We start from the raw sequence: 20623 nt of genomic DNA on the forward strand, positions 1-20623 counted from the left end.
AAAGTTGCAGTCTACGAGATATTATAGCAGGCCATAACTTGTAGGCATAATCATAACCAGAAATATGGGTGCAGCAGTAGTTTTCTTGGCTTTGTTGGTTGCGAAGGGGAGTAGTGAATCGTGTATAGTGAAGAGGGAGAGAGAGCATTATTTTAGGAGCAATTGTGTAAAGGTTGAAAAGTAGATGCCTCCGAATTGAACCTTCATGTACACAGGCTGAAAGAACAGGGCAATTGTAGGGGATTTTCGGGGAGATCAGAATTATTGGTGGTTCACAATGTCAAAGGCTGCACAGGCAGAAGAGTGAAACATTAACACACCACCAAAAAGAGCCATTGTTTTTATGCAGATGCACTTAGAGAGACTGAAAATCTCTGCACCCAGGAAGGTAAAGTCCAGCAATTGCTTCTGATGTGTTTTTATGCTTTGCTTTGCATTCCTTACAAGTTTTTTGATAAGTGAATAGTCAGTCTTTCAGGCATGCAACTGCATTTGTTTATTGTATTGCAAACAATCTTACTAACCAATTCATATCCTAATGAATAGTAGAATAAATTATACAATGTCCAGGTTAGTTGACTACAGCAGCACTGACTAGGTATGCTTTGAAGCCGTCGCAGCTCATGAGCACACGCATTGTGAACAGAAGTCACAGCCCGCGCTCCCATTGAGGCTCCTCTACTGCAGTTTATGATGTTGTTATGTAGGCTGCTGTATTTGTTAGGCTGCACTTAATGCACTAGTGTTTCTGATGGATACATCTGCCTGAGGATTCCTCACCTTTTGAATTAACCCCATGCGCAGCATTTAAAGGAAACTTTTCTCCATAGCTCTCCCACGTCCACAAGGGGGACTGCGGACTCTGTTGCCAGGGTAATGGGTTCCTCCGTTGCGACCAGGAGGCTCACTTGGCTGCGGAGTGTCTGGGTTTTCACCGGATGTCTAGGCTACCCTTTTGGACTTGCCTTTTGACGGATCTTGTCTTTTTGGTGCCAAAGTGGACTTGGGCTAATGCAATTTAAAGATAGAGCAACTGCAAGATCATTGGGTCTCCTGTCCCAGTCCAGGGGTTTTGGATACGGCAGGTTTTGTGGTTTTGGTAGGGCTTTATCGTTTTGTGCCAAGCAGCAGCCGCAGCAGCAGACGAACCCCTGTACAGGCCATACAGGGAAAATGGTAGAGGTCATCTGTGAGATATGGCTCAGCAGCAAGTCTCCTCCTCTCCAGCCCCTCCAACCGGTGCAGCAGGGAAGCATCTCTAGCTGCTCCTCCATCCTAGAGCATGTTTGTCCTGTGGGAGGACCAGTGTCCCATTTTCTATGGAATTGGAGGTCTGTTACTTAAGATCTCTGGGTGTTGAACCTTGTGGAGAATGGGTATGCCCTACTATTCCGGGAGTTCCCCACTCTCCCCCCCCCCCTTCCCCCCCCCCCCCCAGTCAGGGTTGGTGTTCAGAAGGCACCTGTTGCTACTACAGCAGGAGGTTCTATCTTTACTGCAAACAGGTGTGATAGAGATCGTTCCAGAGCAGAAAAGGGGCCAGGGATGCTACTCCCAGTACTTCCTGATTCCCAAGAAGGATGGTCGATTGAGGCATATCCTTGAACTCAGGGTCTTGAAATTTCACCACAAGCAGGAGTAGTTCAAGATGTTAACCCTGGTTATGGTTCTTCTGATGTTGCAGCAGGAAGACTGGATGTTGTCAATCGATTTGCAGGATGCCTATTTTCATCTGAAGTATCTCCGTTTTACAGTGGGGTCTCAACACTACCAGTTTGCGGTCCTTCTGTTTGGTCTTACTTCCGCACCTCGGGTCATCACAAAGGTGATGATGGTGATAGCAGCACATCTCAGAAGGTCGGGGATTCCTGTATTTCCCTATCTGGATGACTGGCTGCTCAAAGCAAACTTACCAGAGATGTTTCTGCATCATTTGCAAGTAACAACGCGTCTGTTGTCCGACTTGGGTTTTTGAATAAATGTATCCAAACTCACTTGGTGCCCCCTCAGCGCAACCAGTTCATAGGGGCAGTACTGGATACTACTGTGAGTCGTGCCTTCCTGCCTTTGCAGAGGATTCAAGACATCCAGGCTGTGATTCCACTTTTTCAGAATGGAGCTGCTGTTCCAGTCCTGAAGGTCTTGCGTCTGCCCGGTCTGTTTGCTTCCTGCATAATGTTGGTCAATCATGCACGCTGGCACATGAAGGCCCTCCAGTGGTGCCTCCGTAGGCAGTGGTTTCAACACAATGGAGAACTCAAGGAGGTGGGCAGGATCTCTGGAGACACTGCAGCGGAGCTGTTATGGGGGAGTGTTTTGGGCAACCTGTCTCCAGTGAAGTCATTTCAACCTCCTTCGCCGGTGACCACAGGGATAACGGCTGCCTCCACTCTAGGGCGGGGAGCTCATCTGGGGGATCTGGAGGTCAAAGGCCGTTGGTCTCCAGAGGCAAGATTGTTTCACATCAATCTTATGGAATTGTGGGCGATAAGTTTGACTCTCAAGCCCTTTCTTCCCTCCCTTCATGGTCAGTCGGTTCAGGTCCTGACTGACAATACTACCGCGATTTGGTACATCAACAAGCAGGTAGGACTAGGGTTGTATTGTCTCTGCAGAGAGGCTCTGTGACTCTGGTCCTGTGCTCAGCATCATCAGATTTGCGTGATTGTGAATCATCGATCCAGAGAGCTGAACGTGGTTGCAGGCAGTCTTAGTCGGCAGTACTCAACAGATCGCGAGTGGAGTCTCCATCCGGAGGTGATCCATCACATTTTCAGGATGAGGGGGTTCCCTCTGTTGGACCTTTTTGCCACTCAAGAGAGCACTGCCCATCATTCTGCGGTCTCCAATATCCAATACGGAGAGCGTTTGGGGGCACGTTCCAATTAGATTCGGGCTCACAGCTTCTTTACGCGTTTCCTCCCATACCCTTGATTCCTCGGGTTCTGAGGAAGATTTGTCCACACTGGGCCAAGTCGTATTGATCGCCCTGGATTGGCCAAGAAGGGTATGAAACACAGACCTCCTTTAACTCTCATTGCACCCTCTGCTCCATCTCCCTCTCAGGGCAGACCTCTAATAGTGGCTGGGGCAGGTTCTACACCCCCACCTCCAGAGCCTGTACCATCCTGCCTGGAGATTGAATGGGGCAACCTGAGCTCTTTCTCTCTCCCGCCAGATGCGCTGGACGTTATTTTATCGACCAGAAGACACTCCACCAAATCTGTTATTTCCTGTAGATGGGCCAAGTTTGTTAAGTGGTGTGGAGAGAGATCGATTCTTTGCAGGCCCATTTGTCTGATATTCTGAGTTTCTCTCTTTCCCTGATTCAACAGGATTGGGCAGTCGCTACTGTTAAAGGCTACTTCTCTGCCTTGTTGGCTTTTGACTGTTTACCAGATCAACCCTCTTTATTTAAATCTCCCGTAGTTATGAGATTCGTTAAGGGTCTAACCCGTAGGTTTCCTCCAACTCCCTTTATCATGCCTCACAGAGATTTGAATTTGGTTCTCACTTTCTTGATGGGGTCTCCCTTTGAACCCTTACATAGTTGTCCCTTAAGGTTCTTGGCATTTAGGACAATATTTCTGATTACAATCACTTTCTCTAGGAGGGTGAGTGAGCTACAAGCTCTTAGTTCCAAGTCTCCAATATACCTCATTTCATGGGGATAAGATGGTTCTGAAGACCAGAGCTGCTTTCCTGCCTAAGGTGGTCACTCCTTTCCACCTAGGGCAATCCATCACTTTACCCACATTGTATCCACCACCTCATCCTTCTAAGGAGGAGGGGGGACTCCCCCCGCCCCCCCCCCAGGCCCCACCCCAAAAGAGCGGTCAGCTTTTACTTTGACAGGACTGAGGACTTCAGGTCGGATGACCAACTTTTCATCGGATATGTGGGCAAGATGAAGAGCAAGGCTGTCCACAAAAGAATACTGCCCAGGTGAATCGTCTCTGTATCAAGATCAGCTACGCCTTGGCCAAGAAGGAGCCTCCTGAAGGTATTCGAGCTCATTCCAACAGAGCTAAGTCTCTTTCAGCTTTAGCTAGGGGTGTCCCTGCTGTAGACATCTGCAAGGTGGCAACTTTAGCCTCCCTTCTCACTTTTGCAAAGCACTATTGCCTAGACTCTTAGGCGAGGAGAGACAGCTCTTTGCACGTTCTGGGCTGCAGGATTTCTTGATTTTGATATAGGTAGGAAGGCACCCTCCGCAGGAACGGTACTGCTGGGGGATTCAATTCAAAAGGCGAGGAATCCACAGGCAGATGCATCCATCAGAAGAACAAGTTACTTACCTTCTGTAATGCTTTTTCTGGTGGATACAGTATTGCCTGAGAATAGCCAATGATTGTTTTTACAATCTGACAGGGTTTTAGCCATTGTAGACCAACATTGTTTGAAGGAGCCTGAACCCCTCTGCGGTTGTGCCTGCTATCAGCAGATGGTTTATCATGTACATTTGTTATGAGAGATCTGATGCAACATTACTGTCAGGTTGACCTTTGGTATGCCTGGCATTCTCCTTGGAGTTATATTTACAGGCTGGAGTTTCCACAATTTGCCCTACCTCAAATAATTAAAATAGAAGGGGCATATGGTGGTGACAAGTAGTAAACTCTGATGTCATCTGCTGATAAACTGTATGATGTTGATTCCTGTTCCCCTAAAAGAACAATGATGAGTGGTATTCATGGAATCGTTTAAGGAATGCCTCTATTTTATTAATATGGTTCACTGCATTGAATGTAAAAAGAAAGAAACAAAAAAACATGTCTTCCTCGCCCCCTCGTCCCCTGACATTTTTTTCTGAAGATAGGTCCATGGGTGCATATCCCATATAACCGTGCCTCCTTTGAGTTCAGTGTCCTGTCTCCTTCGTTACATTTGCAATAGATTTGCCTATTCTGGCTAGCTGTTTTAATAAAGAAAGCAGTGTATCAACCGTAAACTGGAAGTCTGTTGCAAGTGAAAGTTATTATTGATCGGCCCCTTTTTTTTCTCTTACAGGTAAAAACGCTGCTTCTAACGGAGAAGTGCAGATTTGGGTGAAAAGCTGCAGCAACCTGCCAGTTGTGAGGGGCAACCGCATCAACTCGTTTGTTAAATGGTAAGGATGCTTGTGGGCAGGTAGTTCATTCCAGCCAGGATCTAATTAGCTGATGATCTTCTTTATGGATATAAACATTTATACAAATAGGAAGTATCTAATAGTGCTGCTGCTCAGACCCATTGCTACCTGTTCAAGCAGCCAAACTATGGAAATCTTTACCCCCCAATATAAGGTCCACGGACAACCACCTTATCTTCAGAAAAGTACTCGAGAATTGGCTCCTCCTCACATAACCACCATACACAAACAGAAATATATACCGCATATTCCTCTGTATATAAGCATGTATTTGTACAATAGGTATGTACCTATATATGGTTTAAATGAGTGGGAGGCGCCGCATCGGCCAACGGACGAGCGCAGCACTACGAAGGTAGTACTCGCAATGGCCGTTGGCCAACACACGCATTGAAAGGGATACGCATCTATGTACTTTCCATGTACGTATGGGTCTATATATTTATTACTTTCTTCTAATTCAGCATATCCAATGCGCTACCCTATTTCTCACCCTAGGCTTCTCTCAATATATCTTCTACCTCAACTCTCCGACTCATCTCAAACCTCTTTCTACTACTCTTTCCAATGCACTACCCTATTCTCTCCCCATACCTCTATGAATATATCCTCTACATCCACTCTCTCATTCATCTCAAACCACTACTATGACCCCAAATAACCCTTTCTAGACTCTCACCTACTTGCATCATCGGACACCTCTTTTACTATACCAATCACTCAAAACAAACCATTTCTAAACTCTTCCCTCTGACTCTTCCCTCTACATCCCTTTTTACTCATCCCCAGCCTCCTCCTACTGCTATGCACTCCAAAAAAAAAAGTATAAATCCTTCACTCTTCTATCCCTCCGCTATCCTTTTCAATCAAAATAAGACTAATATGTCCACTTTTCAAATTTCATATTTCACTATACTAATTCGTCACTAATCCTTTATGGGGTCTAGAGTAGCATGCTACTTGCCGAAAAAGCGCCTCATCAGGGGTAGCAAGCACTATATAAATGCGAACTATTTTTCCCTCTCCTATCCCTCCCCTACCCTGCTCTATCCAAATAACTGAATAACATATCCACCACAAAAATTACTTTCATATTTCACTATACTAATTCAGCACTAGTCCTTTTTGGGTTCCGGAGTAACGTGCTACTTGCCAAAAAACACTTCAACACCCCATCAGGGGTAACAAGTGCTATATAAATGCAACCCTTTTTCCCTCTTCTATCCCTCCGCTATAAATTACTTTCATATTTCACTATACCAATTCAACACTAATCATTTATGGGTTCCAGAGGAGCGCGCTACTCGCCGAAAAAGCTCTTCGAAACCTCATCAGGGGTAGTAAGTGCTATATAAATGCAATTACAATACAATAGAATACAATTATTTACAGGGCACACAGTGGCCAAACCTGGTTTCTCTTCTGTAAATATGCAGCGACTCCTGGTAGACCGTGTCTACTAGTGAAAGATGACTGTATTGAGTTGAAACATGAACCAATGACCGATGACTTGAAGTTCATCTGGAAAGACGTGTTATATGTCCTCATTCATGATAGTGCCCCTAAGGTAGTCCTGAGGAAACACTCGATTTTATAGGCTTAGGGTGTCTGCAGGACACTGTTGACATTAACGTCCCATGGTACTGTGAGTTTGACTGCATTTTGTATTGGATGTAAAATTTCTTCGGATAAGGGTTAAGTGCTGACATTTCTTCCCTCGCCAGATACATCCTGGTTTGGTGTCTGCCCTGTCCTTTTGAGAGCAAGAGGACTGTGAATGGGTTCAGCATAGCCAAGGTGGAACATATATGTTCGCTGAGTGAGTCTTCCTGTCCGCGTTGAACAGAAACGTTGAGGTGTTTTGTCAATATATGTTCTATCAATGGAAGCTGGTGAGATGTGCTTTAGTTGCTCTAGTCTCGGAGCACCACCATAGCTCCTGGTCTTTTGTACACTGGTGCTGTATATATGCCTATCCTATCCTATCTACGCACGTATGCTCCAGCACTGCTTCAACCTGTTCTTGTCTGGGTGATGGATTATAGTTGGGCAGATGGAAGATAGTTGGGCAGATGGAAGATATTCGAAGTAGTCGATGTCCTGTCCGCTTTATATGGGGTGTATTGATTTCTTTAAACTCTTAATAGGGCAGATAGGACGTCTGCCAATTTTTGGTGGATGTCCCACTTCCATCAGACTCTAAGCAGGGCCTTGAATCTGCTCATCAATTGGAATGCAACGACTTTAACACAGCTCTTGTGTCCACCTCCTACAATTGAACAGATAGCATTTATTCCCTAGTTTTTCCAGGGCCCTCAATCTTAAACACCCATAGCCATATGCTGTGGGTTATTTCATGGAGAGTCCAGGAAGTATTAATAAATGCATGCAACTGAACAACAGGGACAGGCATCATATCCCAGGCCTCTGTGTGTACATGTGTGTATGTGTGGGTGTGTGTTTGCAGGTGGGTACGCGTGGTTGTGTGGATTGCTGTAGCTGTGCATTTTCACCATATATTTTCCTAGCTTTTGAACATTGCTGTAACATTGTTTTTTTTCCGTATATGCTGTTATTTTTAGAAAGTATGTAAATTAAAATTGAATGCTCGAACAATTTGCTTTTACATTGTGTGTATTATAATTTAAGTATTTTTCTCCAAAAGCGCTGTTCTCCCAGACACCAGCAGAAAAAGTCGCCAGAAAACACGAGCAATAGACAAGACTGTCAACCCGGTGTTTAACCACACAATGGTGTATGACGGATTCAGATCTGAAGACCTCAGAGAAGCATGTGTGGAACTCACAGTCTGGGATCACAACCGGTTGTCCAACCACTTTATAGGAGGACTACGACTGGGCTTAGGATCAGGTAACTCATTGCATATTGATTATAGCAATATCTTTGGATCACAATTTGAGGACATTCAATCTTGTAATGGGGAAGTACAGTGAGACTGCTGCAGGTGTTTATTACTGAAACCATAATAGTCAAACACATGCAGCAATGAGTTACCTCAATATCTAAGACATTCCTAGTCATTGATTCTCTTTGTCTAATTTATATAAGGAATAAAGACCATCCAGTTGCTTATTCTAATTCTGTTGTCAGCTTCATGCCTACATTACGCAATAACCCTCAGTCCTCATAATCCACCAGCAGAGTCAATATCCAATTCATCCATAAACTAATGTAAACCTTAATACCAACTTGTTAAATTCTCCTAGACCATTCATTACTTAGTCTTACACACCAAAATGAAGTTTGATATCATGAACATTATCACATTCTAGAGAGAACTTTGCTGTTTGGATATCCACCCTTGCAATTCATTTGTTGAGACTAGAGACTGAAAATGGTATTGACTCAAAAAGGGTCAACCACAATGATAGGGCCCCTTCAACAATATTATTTACAGTGATAACCACATCAAATGGGAAAGTTTCAGTGAGAATAACAGTCTTGTAGCACTTATCATAGATAAAGGCAGTGCTTAATTTGAGCCGGTGGCTTCCGGTGCTCGGCATCCTCTCTTAATTGTCAACACAGACGTTTGTGACACATGGCATTGTCTGGCTAATTTAGTGATGACCACAACAACAGTTAATTTTTTAATTCAATATACTTTAAAAATGGCTTTTACCTGCTGCTCAAGCTATTTTTATAGCTTTGGAGGTCTGATTTTTCACACTTGTAGAAGTGTGATGGTTATGAGTTGTATTCTTAATCTCACTGGCAGCATGGCAGGGGCAATGTGTGGTGCAAGTTGCACTGGCCTCTTGATAGCCTCAGCACTTTTTATGTTTTTACAAACTAAGCACAGGATAAAGGAACTATTTTTCCCTAATTAATATGAAAGATGAAAGGCTGTAAATATTTGTAAAGATTTCCATTTATTGTGCTCCGATTCAGTGGTGCAATGGTTTAACACCCTAACTGCGGAGGCTTTTCCACCCCAGTGCTGAATACCTTTTTGGCTATTTGAGGTACTTTACTCTTAAGCCTCATTAAGTTTTTTCCTCATAAGGTATCCAAGCCAAATTTGGGTCCTTTATTTCACAACATCATGGGGGCTCAAAAGGGCACCCAGGGTTTGTGGATTCTCATTGAGGGGACCAAGAAAACGGCCAAAATATAGCTAAATTGTTTGCTTGTGGGGAAAAGTGCTTTGCAAAACAATGTATTTTTCCCCAAGTAGGAAAAAACAGCCATTTATGACAACGTGTTCATATGCAACTTCTTGTGACAATAGCAGATTTACAAAAGCAATATACCATTATTTCCACTAGACACTTCTGTTGGTGTGGATATATAGGGTTTATAGATTCTAAGAGAACCTGAGATAAGCAGAGTGAACAACTGAGCTGCACCTGCCATTAGGTTTTCATTGTGTGCCAAGTATAGAACAAATCATATTGTAAAATATAAAGAGTGAAAACTTGGTATGCATTTCTGAAATGCACACCAGATACTGAGTTTAGGAGTGATGGTTATTTGCACATCTTTGATTTTGTGGGTACCCGTACTAGCATATGATTTAGAGGGCATTTTGGAAAATGTCTTCTTACTTACTCACTGGCTTGCATTTGGAAGGAACCAATGTGGAGAAATTAGATTGGTAATAACAAATGTTCTATTAAGTGTTTTCACAAGTCTCCAGTAAAAAATGGTACTCTACTTGTGTGGCTTGGCCTAGCGACTGCAACATAATACACCTCAAAATGTGACCTGGAGACATCCTATTTTACCCAGAAGAATCCATGCTTTTTTAACAACGTGGGTAGCTGCAGATTTTTGGCCCTAGCTCTGTTGCCACCCAGCGTTTCTGCACATCCTCCAACAAAAAGGTGCCTCGCTTGTGTGATGTGTCATGCGTCTGAAACTGGAAAAAGCCCAAAACGCAACATGGAAATATCAATTTGTTTGACCAAAAAATTGCCCATTTTCCTTAATGTTGGTATCAGCTGAATTTGGACCCAAGATAATCTGGCACACAGGGAAACCTACAAAACCTGCACATTTCTTGTGGCATGACTTGTTTTGCTCACACCTGATTGTTTTGCCCAGATGTCCTTGCAAACCTAACACTTTGGCTAAAAAGAAACAGTTTCTGTGATACAAAGTTCTGAAATCTACAGGGAGCCACAAAATTAAGCCTCTCCACATTCCATCCCCCCCAAGTATCTCTGCCTCCCATTAAAAGTGGTACTTCACTTGTGTGGGTGGCCTAGTGCCCCACAACAGGGAACGGCCCAACGTGGCTACATCAAATATTTTGCACTGAAAACCAACTTATTATTGGGAAATTTGGGTAGTTATGGATTTTGTGCCCTAGCTCAGCCAGCACCTAGGGAAACATACACGTTTCTGAAAGCTAGACACCTGGAGGAGTCCAGGATGTTGTGACTTGCATGACTCTCACCAGGTTTTTGTAAACAGAAGGCCTTGCAAACCTCAAACTTTGTCTAAAAACACACATTGCCCTCACATTTCAGTTACAGAATGTTGTGGGATCTGTGGGGAGTCTCAAATGTCCTACCACTCAGCATTCCCTCAATTCTCCCTTTAAAAATGGTACCTCATTTGTGTGGGTGGCCCTAGTGACCGCAACAGGAAAGGGCCCAATATGCAACATACACATGAGCTACATCCACTGAAAACTAACCCTTTTTTTGCCTTTTAAGAAGCTCACGTCACAGATTAGCATGAGGGGGACAGGGCCTGAAGCTGAAGAGACTCCACTTCATCCCCACAATTGGGTTGAAAAAATAAATCTCTGGTGCAAACACTGGAGGTTCCTTTTAAACTGTCCTCAGTGAAAGCTGCGAGCCATACTGGGGAGGTATTGCGGGCATCAGCTACCACTGAAAGGTTTAATGAAAATCATATCATAGTCCCTTATTTGAAAGGCCTCTAGAACCTTTTCTTCAAACATGAGTCACAATGTTTTAAGACATCTTATTTAATCATTTCTTCACAGTTACTATGGGAGAGCATCAAACGTGTATACAGAAAGAAAGTGCTAAGCATACCTGTATACAAATGTTAAACTAATAAGTAATGTAGGATACCAGGTTGTTAGACTATGTTTGAGCGAAACAGAGGCCTTGAATTGAGGTGAGGATAAGGTCCCAAACAGGCCAAGTTATCCGGGACCAACAAGTAAAAGCAAGAATCCTGAGCTTACCATTGGTAGGTTCAATCAATCAATCATAGCATTTATAAAGCGCACTACATACCCGTGAGGGTCTCAAGGCGCTCGGGGGGGGGGGGGAAGCTGCTACTGTTCAAAGAGCCAGGTCTTGAGAAGTCTCCTGAAGGTTAGGAGGTCTTCGGTCTGCCGCAGGCGGATGTGGGGGGTGTTCCATGTCTTGGCAGCAAGGTGGGAGAATAATTTGCCGCGGGGGGTCACTCTTCGAATGCGGGGGACGGTCGCGAGGGCGTGGTCTTCGGAGCAGAGCTGGCGGGTGGAGGGTGTAGAGGCTGAGTCGGCGGTTGAGGTACGCTGGTCCGGTGTTGTGGAGTGCCTTGTGTGCATGGGTGAGGAGCTTGAAGGTTATCCTCTTGTTGATGGGGAGCCAGTGCAGGTCTCTAAAGTGGGGTGTGATGTGGCTGAGGCAAGGGTTTTCGAGGATCAGGTGTGCGGAGGCGTTCTGGATGTGTTGGAGCCGGTTCAGGAGTTTGGCCGGGGCTCCTGCGTAGATTGCGTTTCCGTAGTCCAGTCTACTGCTGACGAGGGCCTGGGTGACCGTTCTTCTAGTTTCGGTGGGGATCCACTTGAAGATCCTTCAAAGCATGCGGAGGGTGTTGAAGCAGGAGGAGGAGACGGCGTTGACCTGCTTCGTCATGGAGAGGGTGGAGTCGGGGATGACCCCTAAGTTTCGTGCGTGGTTGGTGGGTGTAGGGGGTGCTCCTAGTGCAGTCGGCCACCAGGAGTCGTCCCAGGCCGAGGGGGTGGATCCGAGGATGAGGACCTCAGCCTTGTCCGAGTTCAGCTTCAGCCGGCTGTTTCTCATCCAGTCGGCGACGGCCTTCATTCATTCGTGGAGGTTGGTTTTGGCAGTGTGGGGGTCTTTGGTAAGGGAGAGGATCAGCTGGGTGTCGTAGGAGATGATGTTGGCATGTAGGTTGGCAAGAGTAGTAAAGTTTCTGGTAGATACATCTGCCTGTGGATTCCTCACCTTGTGAATATCCCCCTGCGTCAGCAACGTTCAGAAAACTCTTTTGTAGCACGCCGGCGTGGACGACGTCACAGGAGCACGGCATCGCGCGCGACTCCGGCTGACGTCACCGACCTCTTATTAGGCCTACGTCGGCGTGATGACATCAGTTCCCTTTTTTCCGCGTCGTCGACGCTAACGGTTTTTTGGGATCTCTAGTGTTGTGGATAGTAACTTTGTTGCTATTTCTGTGTTATTGTATCTTTCTCGAGCCGCTGTCTTTCGCCAAAGATGTCGACGAAGAGGACAGGGTTTAAGGAGTGCGGATCGTGTGCCAGGATGATGTCCATAACGGATCCGCATGATGATTGCTTGTGGTGTCTGGGCTCGGACCACGATGTCGGAGGCTGTCGTTCCTGTTCCAAGATTAACCCAAAGGCTCTGCGTGAGCGAGAGGCTAAACTCCCTCTGGCCAAGGTAAAAGGAAAGGATGCCAAGAGGTCTTCGAGGTCAAGATCCAGACGGTCGAAGCCGAAGTCGAAATCGAGGTCCCGGTTGGAGTCGGCGTCGAAGTCTGCTTCGGGGCATGCTTCGGGATCCTCGAAGAAAAAACATAAGAGGAAGAAGCATAGCTCGAGGCATCATTCCGGCAGGGAGTCGGATTCAAAGAAGAGGTCTTCATCTCGTAGGCATTATAAGGACTTCATGTCTCCATCACCATCTCATGAGCCTGAAGGTGAGGCCTCGCCTTTTCAGTCCCGAGGGCCATCTCCGGATCCTGGACCGGATCCGACTCTGAATCCGTGTCAGTCTTCTGCGCATGAGGAGGATGAAGTTGAAGATCCTCAGGCTTCGGCGACTCCGGTGCATCTCCCAGAAGATCAGGAGGGTCAAGGAGGAACGGTTCCGGAGCAGCCTCCTTTGGGGCAGTCAGTGGGTTCGTACCCTCCGTTTCCTGATCCTGGACAGGACCTCCTCGCATTTCCTAAATGCGATGTATGGCGTGTATGCCAGGGCAATGTACCCCATTGGTGCACCGGCTGGTCCCATGGGTCCATTGTCTTACAACTTGGGCGTCCCTCAAGCAAACGCCCCGGCGCCTTTTCTGCCATTTTTACCGACGCCATATCCTCCGTGGTCATCGACTCCGCGCATGGCTTTGCCGGCTCCGGTGCGACCTCGGGATCGGATTCGGGATTCAAAGCCTGTTCCGGCTTCCCATCCTCAGGCTGTTCCAGCTCCTCTCTTGACGCCGGCCCCTGCTCCGTCTGAGTCGTTACCGGATCCGACGACTTCGGTCCGTTTGGAGTGGTTGAGGCGTAAGGCACACAGCGTCTCTTGGAGTCTCAAGAGTATGAAGATCCAGAAGTGGAGGAAGGAGAACTTCAGGATCAGGAGGATTATTTTGAGGATCTGCATAGTGCAAGTGGATTGGAATTTTCTCCAGAGTGGGGGTAGCCTGCAGTTTCTGATGCACCCTTTAAGGATGTGGTTCCATACCACGTTGTGATTAAAAAGGCTGCAGATCTGCTAAACTTGACTTTGCCTTCTGTGGAGTTTAAGTCTAACATCCTTACTGAGGTTCTACATTCACCTTCTTCTGTTGTTGAGCCGACTCTCCCGTTCACTGAGGCTCTTACTGAGCCGATAATGGAAGTCTGGAAAAAGCCTCTATCTGCTCCTGCGGTGTCTAGGACTGTGGCGAGACACTATAGAGTGGCGCCTGGTGATTCTGAGTTCTTAACCTCCCATCCTTTGCCAGAAAGTCTGGTTGTTCAGGCGGCTTGTTCAAAGAGATCGGCTGGTGTTTTTCCCCAAGTTCCAGGGGATAAGGACTCGAATAAATTGGATCAGAATGCCAAAAAAGTGTTCTTGTCAAGTAGCATGGCTTTGAAATCGACGAATGCTACTTGTCTGCTCTGCAGATATGTGCATGCTTTGATGGACTCAGTTAATCAGTTGTCATCTAAGCTTCCGGAGGAGGATAGGAAGAATTTCAATGAGGTTGTGTCTGACACGCAGGCTGCAGCTCGCCAGGTGATTCAGAGTGGCATGGAGACGGCGGACTCTGTGGCTAGAATATTGGGATCATCAGTCGCCACTAGAAGGGCCGCTTGGTTAAAATCGCCTGAATTTTCATCTGATGTCCATGCTGCTCTGATGGATTTGCCTTTTGATGGCACTGGCCTTTTTGGCAAGAAGGCTGATGCTGCCCTAGAAAGGTTTAAAGATAGTCGGGCGACTGCAAGGTCTTTGGGCTTACAGGCAAGAGGCTCTTCCACCAGGAAATTCAGGGGTTTTGGCAGGTCTACTTTTCGTGCCTATAGACCGAACCAACAGCAGCAACAACAGCAGAATCCTTTGTACAAGTCCTACAGAGGTAAACAAAGGGGTCGTGCCCGAGGTCGTTAAGCCTCCTCCTCCTCAACTTCCTCCTCCTCTAATGCCCACCCCCACCTAAAACAGCAAAGCAGCACTAGATCCACCATTCTGGATCATGCGGGTCCTGTAGGGGGTCGGCTTACCTATTTTCTACGAGATTGGGAATCGGTTAGATCTTTGGGTTCTCAATCTCGTAGAGAATGGGTATGCTCTTCCCTTTCGGGAATTTCCCCCCAATTACCCTCCGTGCCAAGGTTATTGTTCGGAGGACCACCTGCTTCTCTTTAAGGAAGAAGTCCTGGCTCTTTTCAGAAAGGGTGCGATAGAGGTGGTTCCGGAGCAGGAGAGGGGTCAGGGATGCTACTCCCGGTATTTCCTGATCCCCAAGAAGGATGGCAGACTTCGTCCAATCCTGGACCTCAGGGTTTTGAACCTCAATCTCAAACAGGAGAGGTTCAAGCTGCTCACCCTTGCGCAGGTTCTTCAAGCACTGCTGGAAGAAGACTGGATGGTGTCGATCGACTTGCAGGATGTGTATTTTCACATTCCGATCCTGAAGTTGCACAGGAAGTATCTCCGTTTTACGGTGGGTTCGCAACACTATCAGTTTGCGGTCCTTCAGTTTGGACTTACTACTGCGCCTCGAGTCTTCACCAAGGTGATGGCTGTGGTGGCAGCACATCTCAGAAGGTCGGGGATTCCAGTGTTCCCCTATCTGGACGACTGCTCCATCATTTGCAAGAGACAACTCAGTTGTTGCACAGGTTGGGTTTTTCAATAAATGTACCCAAATCTCACCTGGTGCCCTCCCAGCGCAACCCGTTCATAGGTGCAGTACTGGACACTACTGTGTGTTGTGCATTCCCTCCTCCTCAAAGGATTCGCGACATACAGGAAATTATACCTTTGTTTCACAATGGAGCGGTTGTTCCAGTCCTGAAGGTCCTACGTCTGCTCGGTCTGATGGCTTCTTGCATTCTGTTGGTCGACCATGCACGCTGGCACATGAGGGCACTCCAGTGGTGCCTCCGCAGGCAGTGGTATCAGCACAACGGAGATCTCAGGGAGTCAGTGAGGATCTCCAGAGAAACTGCAGCGGATCTGTCTTGGTGGGGTGTGGAAGGCAATCTGTCTCAAGAAAAGCCTTTCCAGCTGCCTCCATCGGTGGCCACAGTGATTACAGATGCATCCACTCTAGGGTGGAGTGCTCATCTGGGGGATCTGGAGATCAAGGGTCTTTGGTCTCCAGAGGAAAGGTTGCTTCACATCAACCTTCTGGAATTGCGGGCCATACGTTTGGCACTCAAGGCCTTCCTCCCTTCCCTTCGCGGTCGGTCGGTTCAGGTCCTGACAGACAACACCACCGCGATGTGGTATGTCAACAAACAGGGAGGAGTGGGGTCGCGGTGTCTCTGCAGAGAGGCTCTCCCTCTCTGCAGAGAGGCTCTGCGTCTCTGGTCCTGGATTCAGGACCATCAGATTTGTCTGATGGCAAATCATCTGGCCGGGGTTCTGAACGTACGTGCAGACAGTCTCAGTCGGCAGTTCTCAGCCGACCACGAGTGGAGGCTTCACCCAGAGGTGGTTCGTTATGTCTTTCGAACGTGGGGAACTCCTCAGGTGGACCTGTTTGCCACTCACGAGAATGTTCACTGCCCGTTGTTCTGCAGTCTCCAGTTTCCGATGCAAGGAGCTCTGGGAGACGCGTTTCAGTTGAGTTGGGACTCGCAACTCCTTTACGCATTTCCTCCCATACCCTTGATTTCTCGGGTTCTGAGGAAGATTCGCCAAGACCGGGCCCAGGTTATATTGATCGCCCCGGATTGGCCAAGAAGGGTGTGGTACACAGATCTTCTCCACCTCTCCTCGTGCTCGCCGCTCCGTCTCCCTCACAGGGCAGACCTCCTCTCCCAGATGGAGGGGCAGGTTCTACACCCCCACCTCCAGACCTTACACCTTCATGCCTGGAGATTGAACGGGGCAACCTGAGTTCTTTTTCTCTCCCTCACGATGTGGTGGATGTCATCTTATCAGCCAGGCGTGATTCCACCAAGTCCATCTATTCTTATAGGTGGTCTAAATTTGTTGCTTGGTGTGGGGAGAAGTCCATTGACCCTTTAAGGGCACGTTTGTCCAATATTCTTCAATTTGTGCTTTCTTTGGCCCAGCAGGGTTTTGCGGTGGCAACTATCAAAGGTTATTTGTCGGCTTTATCGGCTTTCCTTTGTTTGCCTGACCAGCCCTCTTTGTTTGAATATCCAATTGTTTTACGTTTCATTAAGGGCCTTACCAATAAATTTCCTCCTACACCTCTTATTGTACCTCAATGGGACTTGAACCTTGTTACTACATTCTTTATGGGTTCTCCTTTTGAACCTTTACACTCATGTCCCTTGAGATTTTTGTCTTTCAAAACGGTCTTCCTGGTCGCAATTACCTCGGCAAGGAGGGTTAGTGAACTTCAAGCTCTTAGCTGTAAGCCCCCATTCTTGACCATTCATGCTGATAGAATGGTTCTCAGGACCAGGGCTGCTTTTCTGCCTAAGGTGGTAACTCCTTTCCATCTGGGGCAGTCTGTTACCCCCCCTACCTTTTATCCTCCCCCTCACCCTTCCAAGGAGGAGGAGAGACTTCACCGCTTGGACCCTAAGAGGGCGGTGAGCTTCTACCTGGACAGAACAAAGGAGTTCAGGTTGGATGACCAGCTGTTCGTTGGATTTGCTGGCTGCAGGAAAGGAAGATATGTGCACAAGCGCACTCTTTCAAGATGGATAATATTATGCATCAAGATCTGCTACTCCCTGGCGGGTAAGGTCCCTCCTGAGGGTATAAGAGCTCACTCTACTAGAGCAAAGTCTGCTACTTCTGCTTTGTCTAGGGGTGTACCTCTTGAGGATATTTGCAGAGCAGCGACTTGGGCCTCCCTCCAGACTTTCGCGAAGCATTACTGCTTGGATACCGAGGTGAGGAGGGACGGCCACTTTGCGCGCTCTGTCCTCCAGGATTTTCTGGTATAGGAGAGTGGACACTCTCCTCCGGGAGAGGGGACTGCTGTGGGACTCTATTCACAAGGTGAGGAATCCACTGGCAGATGTATCTATCAGAAGAACAAGTTACTTACCTTCAGTAACACTTTTTCTGGTAGATACAGTATCTGCCTGTGCATTCCTCACTGACCCACCCGCCTCCCCGTTGTCCACTCTGCTATACCTGAGTTTATGTATTTTTATGTATATTTATATTTATATTTGTATATATATTGGGTATCTGAAAGAGACACGTTAGTGATAGATTCCTTACCTTAGAATATCCCCATGCGTCAGACTGGATCCAGAAATTTTTGCGTAGCAATACCCCTGCGCGTCGGTAGGCGTCGTCCGCAGCTCCGCGTCCGGCGTCGGCGTCGTTAGCACCAGAATGACATTGTCGGAGTACTTAGACGCTGCCCAGTTCTTCTTTTTTCCGCGCCAGCTAGCGCAGATCCGGAGAAGCTCTACCCCTAGTCATTTTTTGACTAACCTTTTTGATCTTTTTGATCATTTCTCTACTCGAGTCTTCGACTCTAACGGTGCCGGTAGGGATGCCCGGGTTCAAACCTTGTTCTAAGGGCGACCGACTGATGTCGGTTACCGACCCCCATCGCCGGTGCCTGAAGTGTTTAGGCCTCGACCACGCCGATCGCACCTGCTCCGACTGCCGGGCCCTGACGTCTAAAGCTAGGCGGGAGCGGTCCCACAAGCGGCTCGAGCTCTGGCAGTCGGCCCCACGCCGTTCCAGGTCCCGGTCCCACGGGAGGTCGAGGGACCGGTCGCGGGGTCGAAGTTATCACAGCTCCGGGAGTGGACATCGGTGGTCAGGATGTAAGACATGAGAGGTCGGAGAGACGTCATCGGTCGTCCGACCCACCCCGACGCTCGCACGATGCGGCCGGGGGTTCGGGGGACACCACCCACGTGGCTCCGACGGAGTCGCAAGCGTCGCCGACTGCCCCACACCTTCGGGTCCCTGGGCACAGCGCATCGCCGGAGGAGATCGAGCGGTACCTCATGGCCATGAGGTCCCTCCCTCCTCAGTCGGGTCCCGTGGCGCCTTCGGGCCCAACCTTCCCGGCTGTAGGCCCTAGCGGGTCGGGTGCTTCGGCCCGACCCCGCCGGTGGCTTCAATCCCGGCGCCGCAGGACCTCACCGGATCCACTTCCGGATCCGGGTCGTCGCCGGTCGACCTCACGACCTCACCGGCCCCGCGGGTGTCGCCCCCGGCGCCCACTGTGGACACCGTCCCCAATCTTCCCCCTGGTCCGACTCTGGCTTCCGACGGCCTTTGGAGATTTTTATTTCATGAGGAGGGCCCGTCTGTTGTCCCTGTTTTACAGGAGACGGGTGACGAGGGTGACTGGGAGGGGTCTGAGGACCCTCTGGCACAGGAGTGCCAGTCTCAAGAGGACTGGACATATGAGCTTGGGGAGGCCAGTGGTATTGACACTTCGCCAGACACTGGATTTGTCTCCCCTCCCACCGTGGCTACGGAGGAGGGGGCTGCTTACAGTGTAGTGTTGACCAGGGCGGCCAAGGCCTTAAACCTTGAGCTCCCCGTCGCGGCTGTGAGGACTAACCTCCTCACTGAGGTCCTCAAACTGCAGACAAGCTCCAGTGAGCCTCTACTGCCGTTCATTGAGGCCTTGTGTGACGTTCTTGTGGGCACTTGGTCCAAGCCCGCCACAGGTCCGCCTGTGGATAGGAACGTGGCCAGACGCTACCGCCCGGCCCCGGGCGATCCTTGCTTTTTGTCCACCAATCCTACCCCTGAGAGCCTGGTTATCCAGGCCTCCACTTCCCAGACCGCATTCCCGACGGCTCCGCCCGATCGGGAATCCAAGAGATATGAACAATTTGGAAAGAAAGTGTTCTCATCCCTGAGTTTGGGACTGCGGTCTGTCAATACCGCATGTCTCTTGGGCCGCTACACCCACACCCTGTGGGACACGGTCGCGGACGTGCTGCCACAATGTCCGGAGGAGGTCCGGGCTAAACTCGCACAAGCCCTTGTGGGGGGCCGAAATGCGGCACGATATTCCATCTGGTGTGGGCTGGATACCATGGACTCTCTGGGCAGGGCGATGGCAACGACAGTGGCGGTTCGACGCCACGCCTGGTTGAGGTCCGCCAACTTTTCGGCCGATGCCCAGGCCACTCTTCTGGACATGCCGTTCGATGGCCGTCGCCTCTTTGGCGACAAGGCAGACCATGCACTTGAGCGTTTTAAGGACTCCAGGGCTACGGCCAAGTCCTTGGGCCTCGCGGCCCCACGCCAGCAAACGGGTGCCTTTCGCTCCTTTTGTGGCCACGGAAGGGGCGCCCCCACACGTGCTGCCAGCCACGCACCGCAGAATGTTCAACAGCGCGGTGGCGGTCGTGGAAACCACCGTGGCGGCAGTCGGGGACACCGGCGAGGCCAGTCCACACCTCCCTCCGCAGCACCTGCCTCAAAACCTTCCTAGTCAGAGTTTTCAGGCCCTTGTGACGCCAGTAGGGTGCAGGGTTCGCCATCACCTCTTCCACTGGCGCACTGTCACGTCGGACAGGTGGGTGCTGCAAATCGTCCGAAGGGGCTACTCCCTCCCCTTCGAGGCGGCCCCTCCAGCCATGCCACCGCAATTCCACCGTGTGTCGGGGGATCACTTGCAACTTCTGCAAGAGGAAGTTACAGCCCTCTTGTCCAAGGGAGCCATCGAGCGCGTTCCTGGGCCAGAAGTAGGGTGTGGTTGTTACTCCCACTACTTTCTGGTACCCAAGAAGGGCAAAGGGGGCCTATGCCCTATCTTGGACCTAGGGAACGTCAACGGCTTCCTCCGGAAGGAGAAGTTCAAGATGCTGACTTTGGCTCAGGTCGTAGGTGCCCTGGACCCTGGAGACTTGATGGTAGCATTGGACTTGCAGGTCGCTTATTTTCA

The 20623-nt window shown here is 48.7% G+C and overlaps 1 protein-coding gene across 18 annotated transcripts in view; it reads left to right on the forward strand.

Moving 5' to 3' along the window:
- The window catches only part of SYTL2 (synaptotagmin like 2), a 398207-nt gene that overhangs the window by 371802 nt on the left and 5782 nt on the right, over positions 1 to 20623 (forward strand). For all 18 annotated transcript variants that reach the window (XM_078658474.1, XM_078658456.1, XM_078658457.1 and 15 more), the window contains 2 exons: positions 5011 to 5110; positions 7797 to 8002. In XM_078658474.1, coding sequence (XP_078514600.1) covers positions 5011 to 5110; positions 7797 to 8002 — 306 coding nt within the window. The remainder of the gene's footprint in view (positions 1 to 5010; positions 5111 to 7796; positions 8003 to 20623) is intronic.

Source organism: Lissotriton helveticus, chromosome 8 (genome assembly GCF_964261635.1).
Source record: "Lissotriton helveticus chromosome 8, aLisHel1.1, whole genome shotgun sequence".
Lineage (NCBI taxonomy): Eukaryota > Metazoa > Chordata > Amphibia > Caudata > Salamandridae > Lissotriton > Lissotriton helveticus.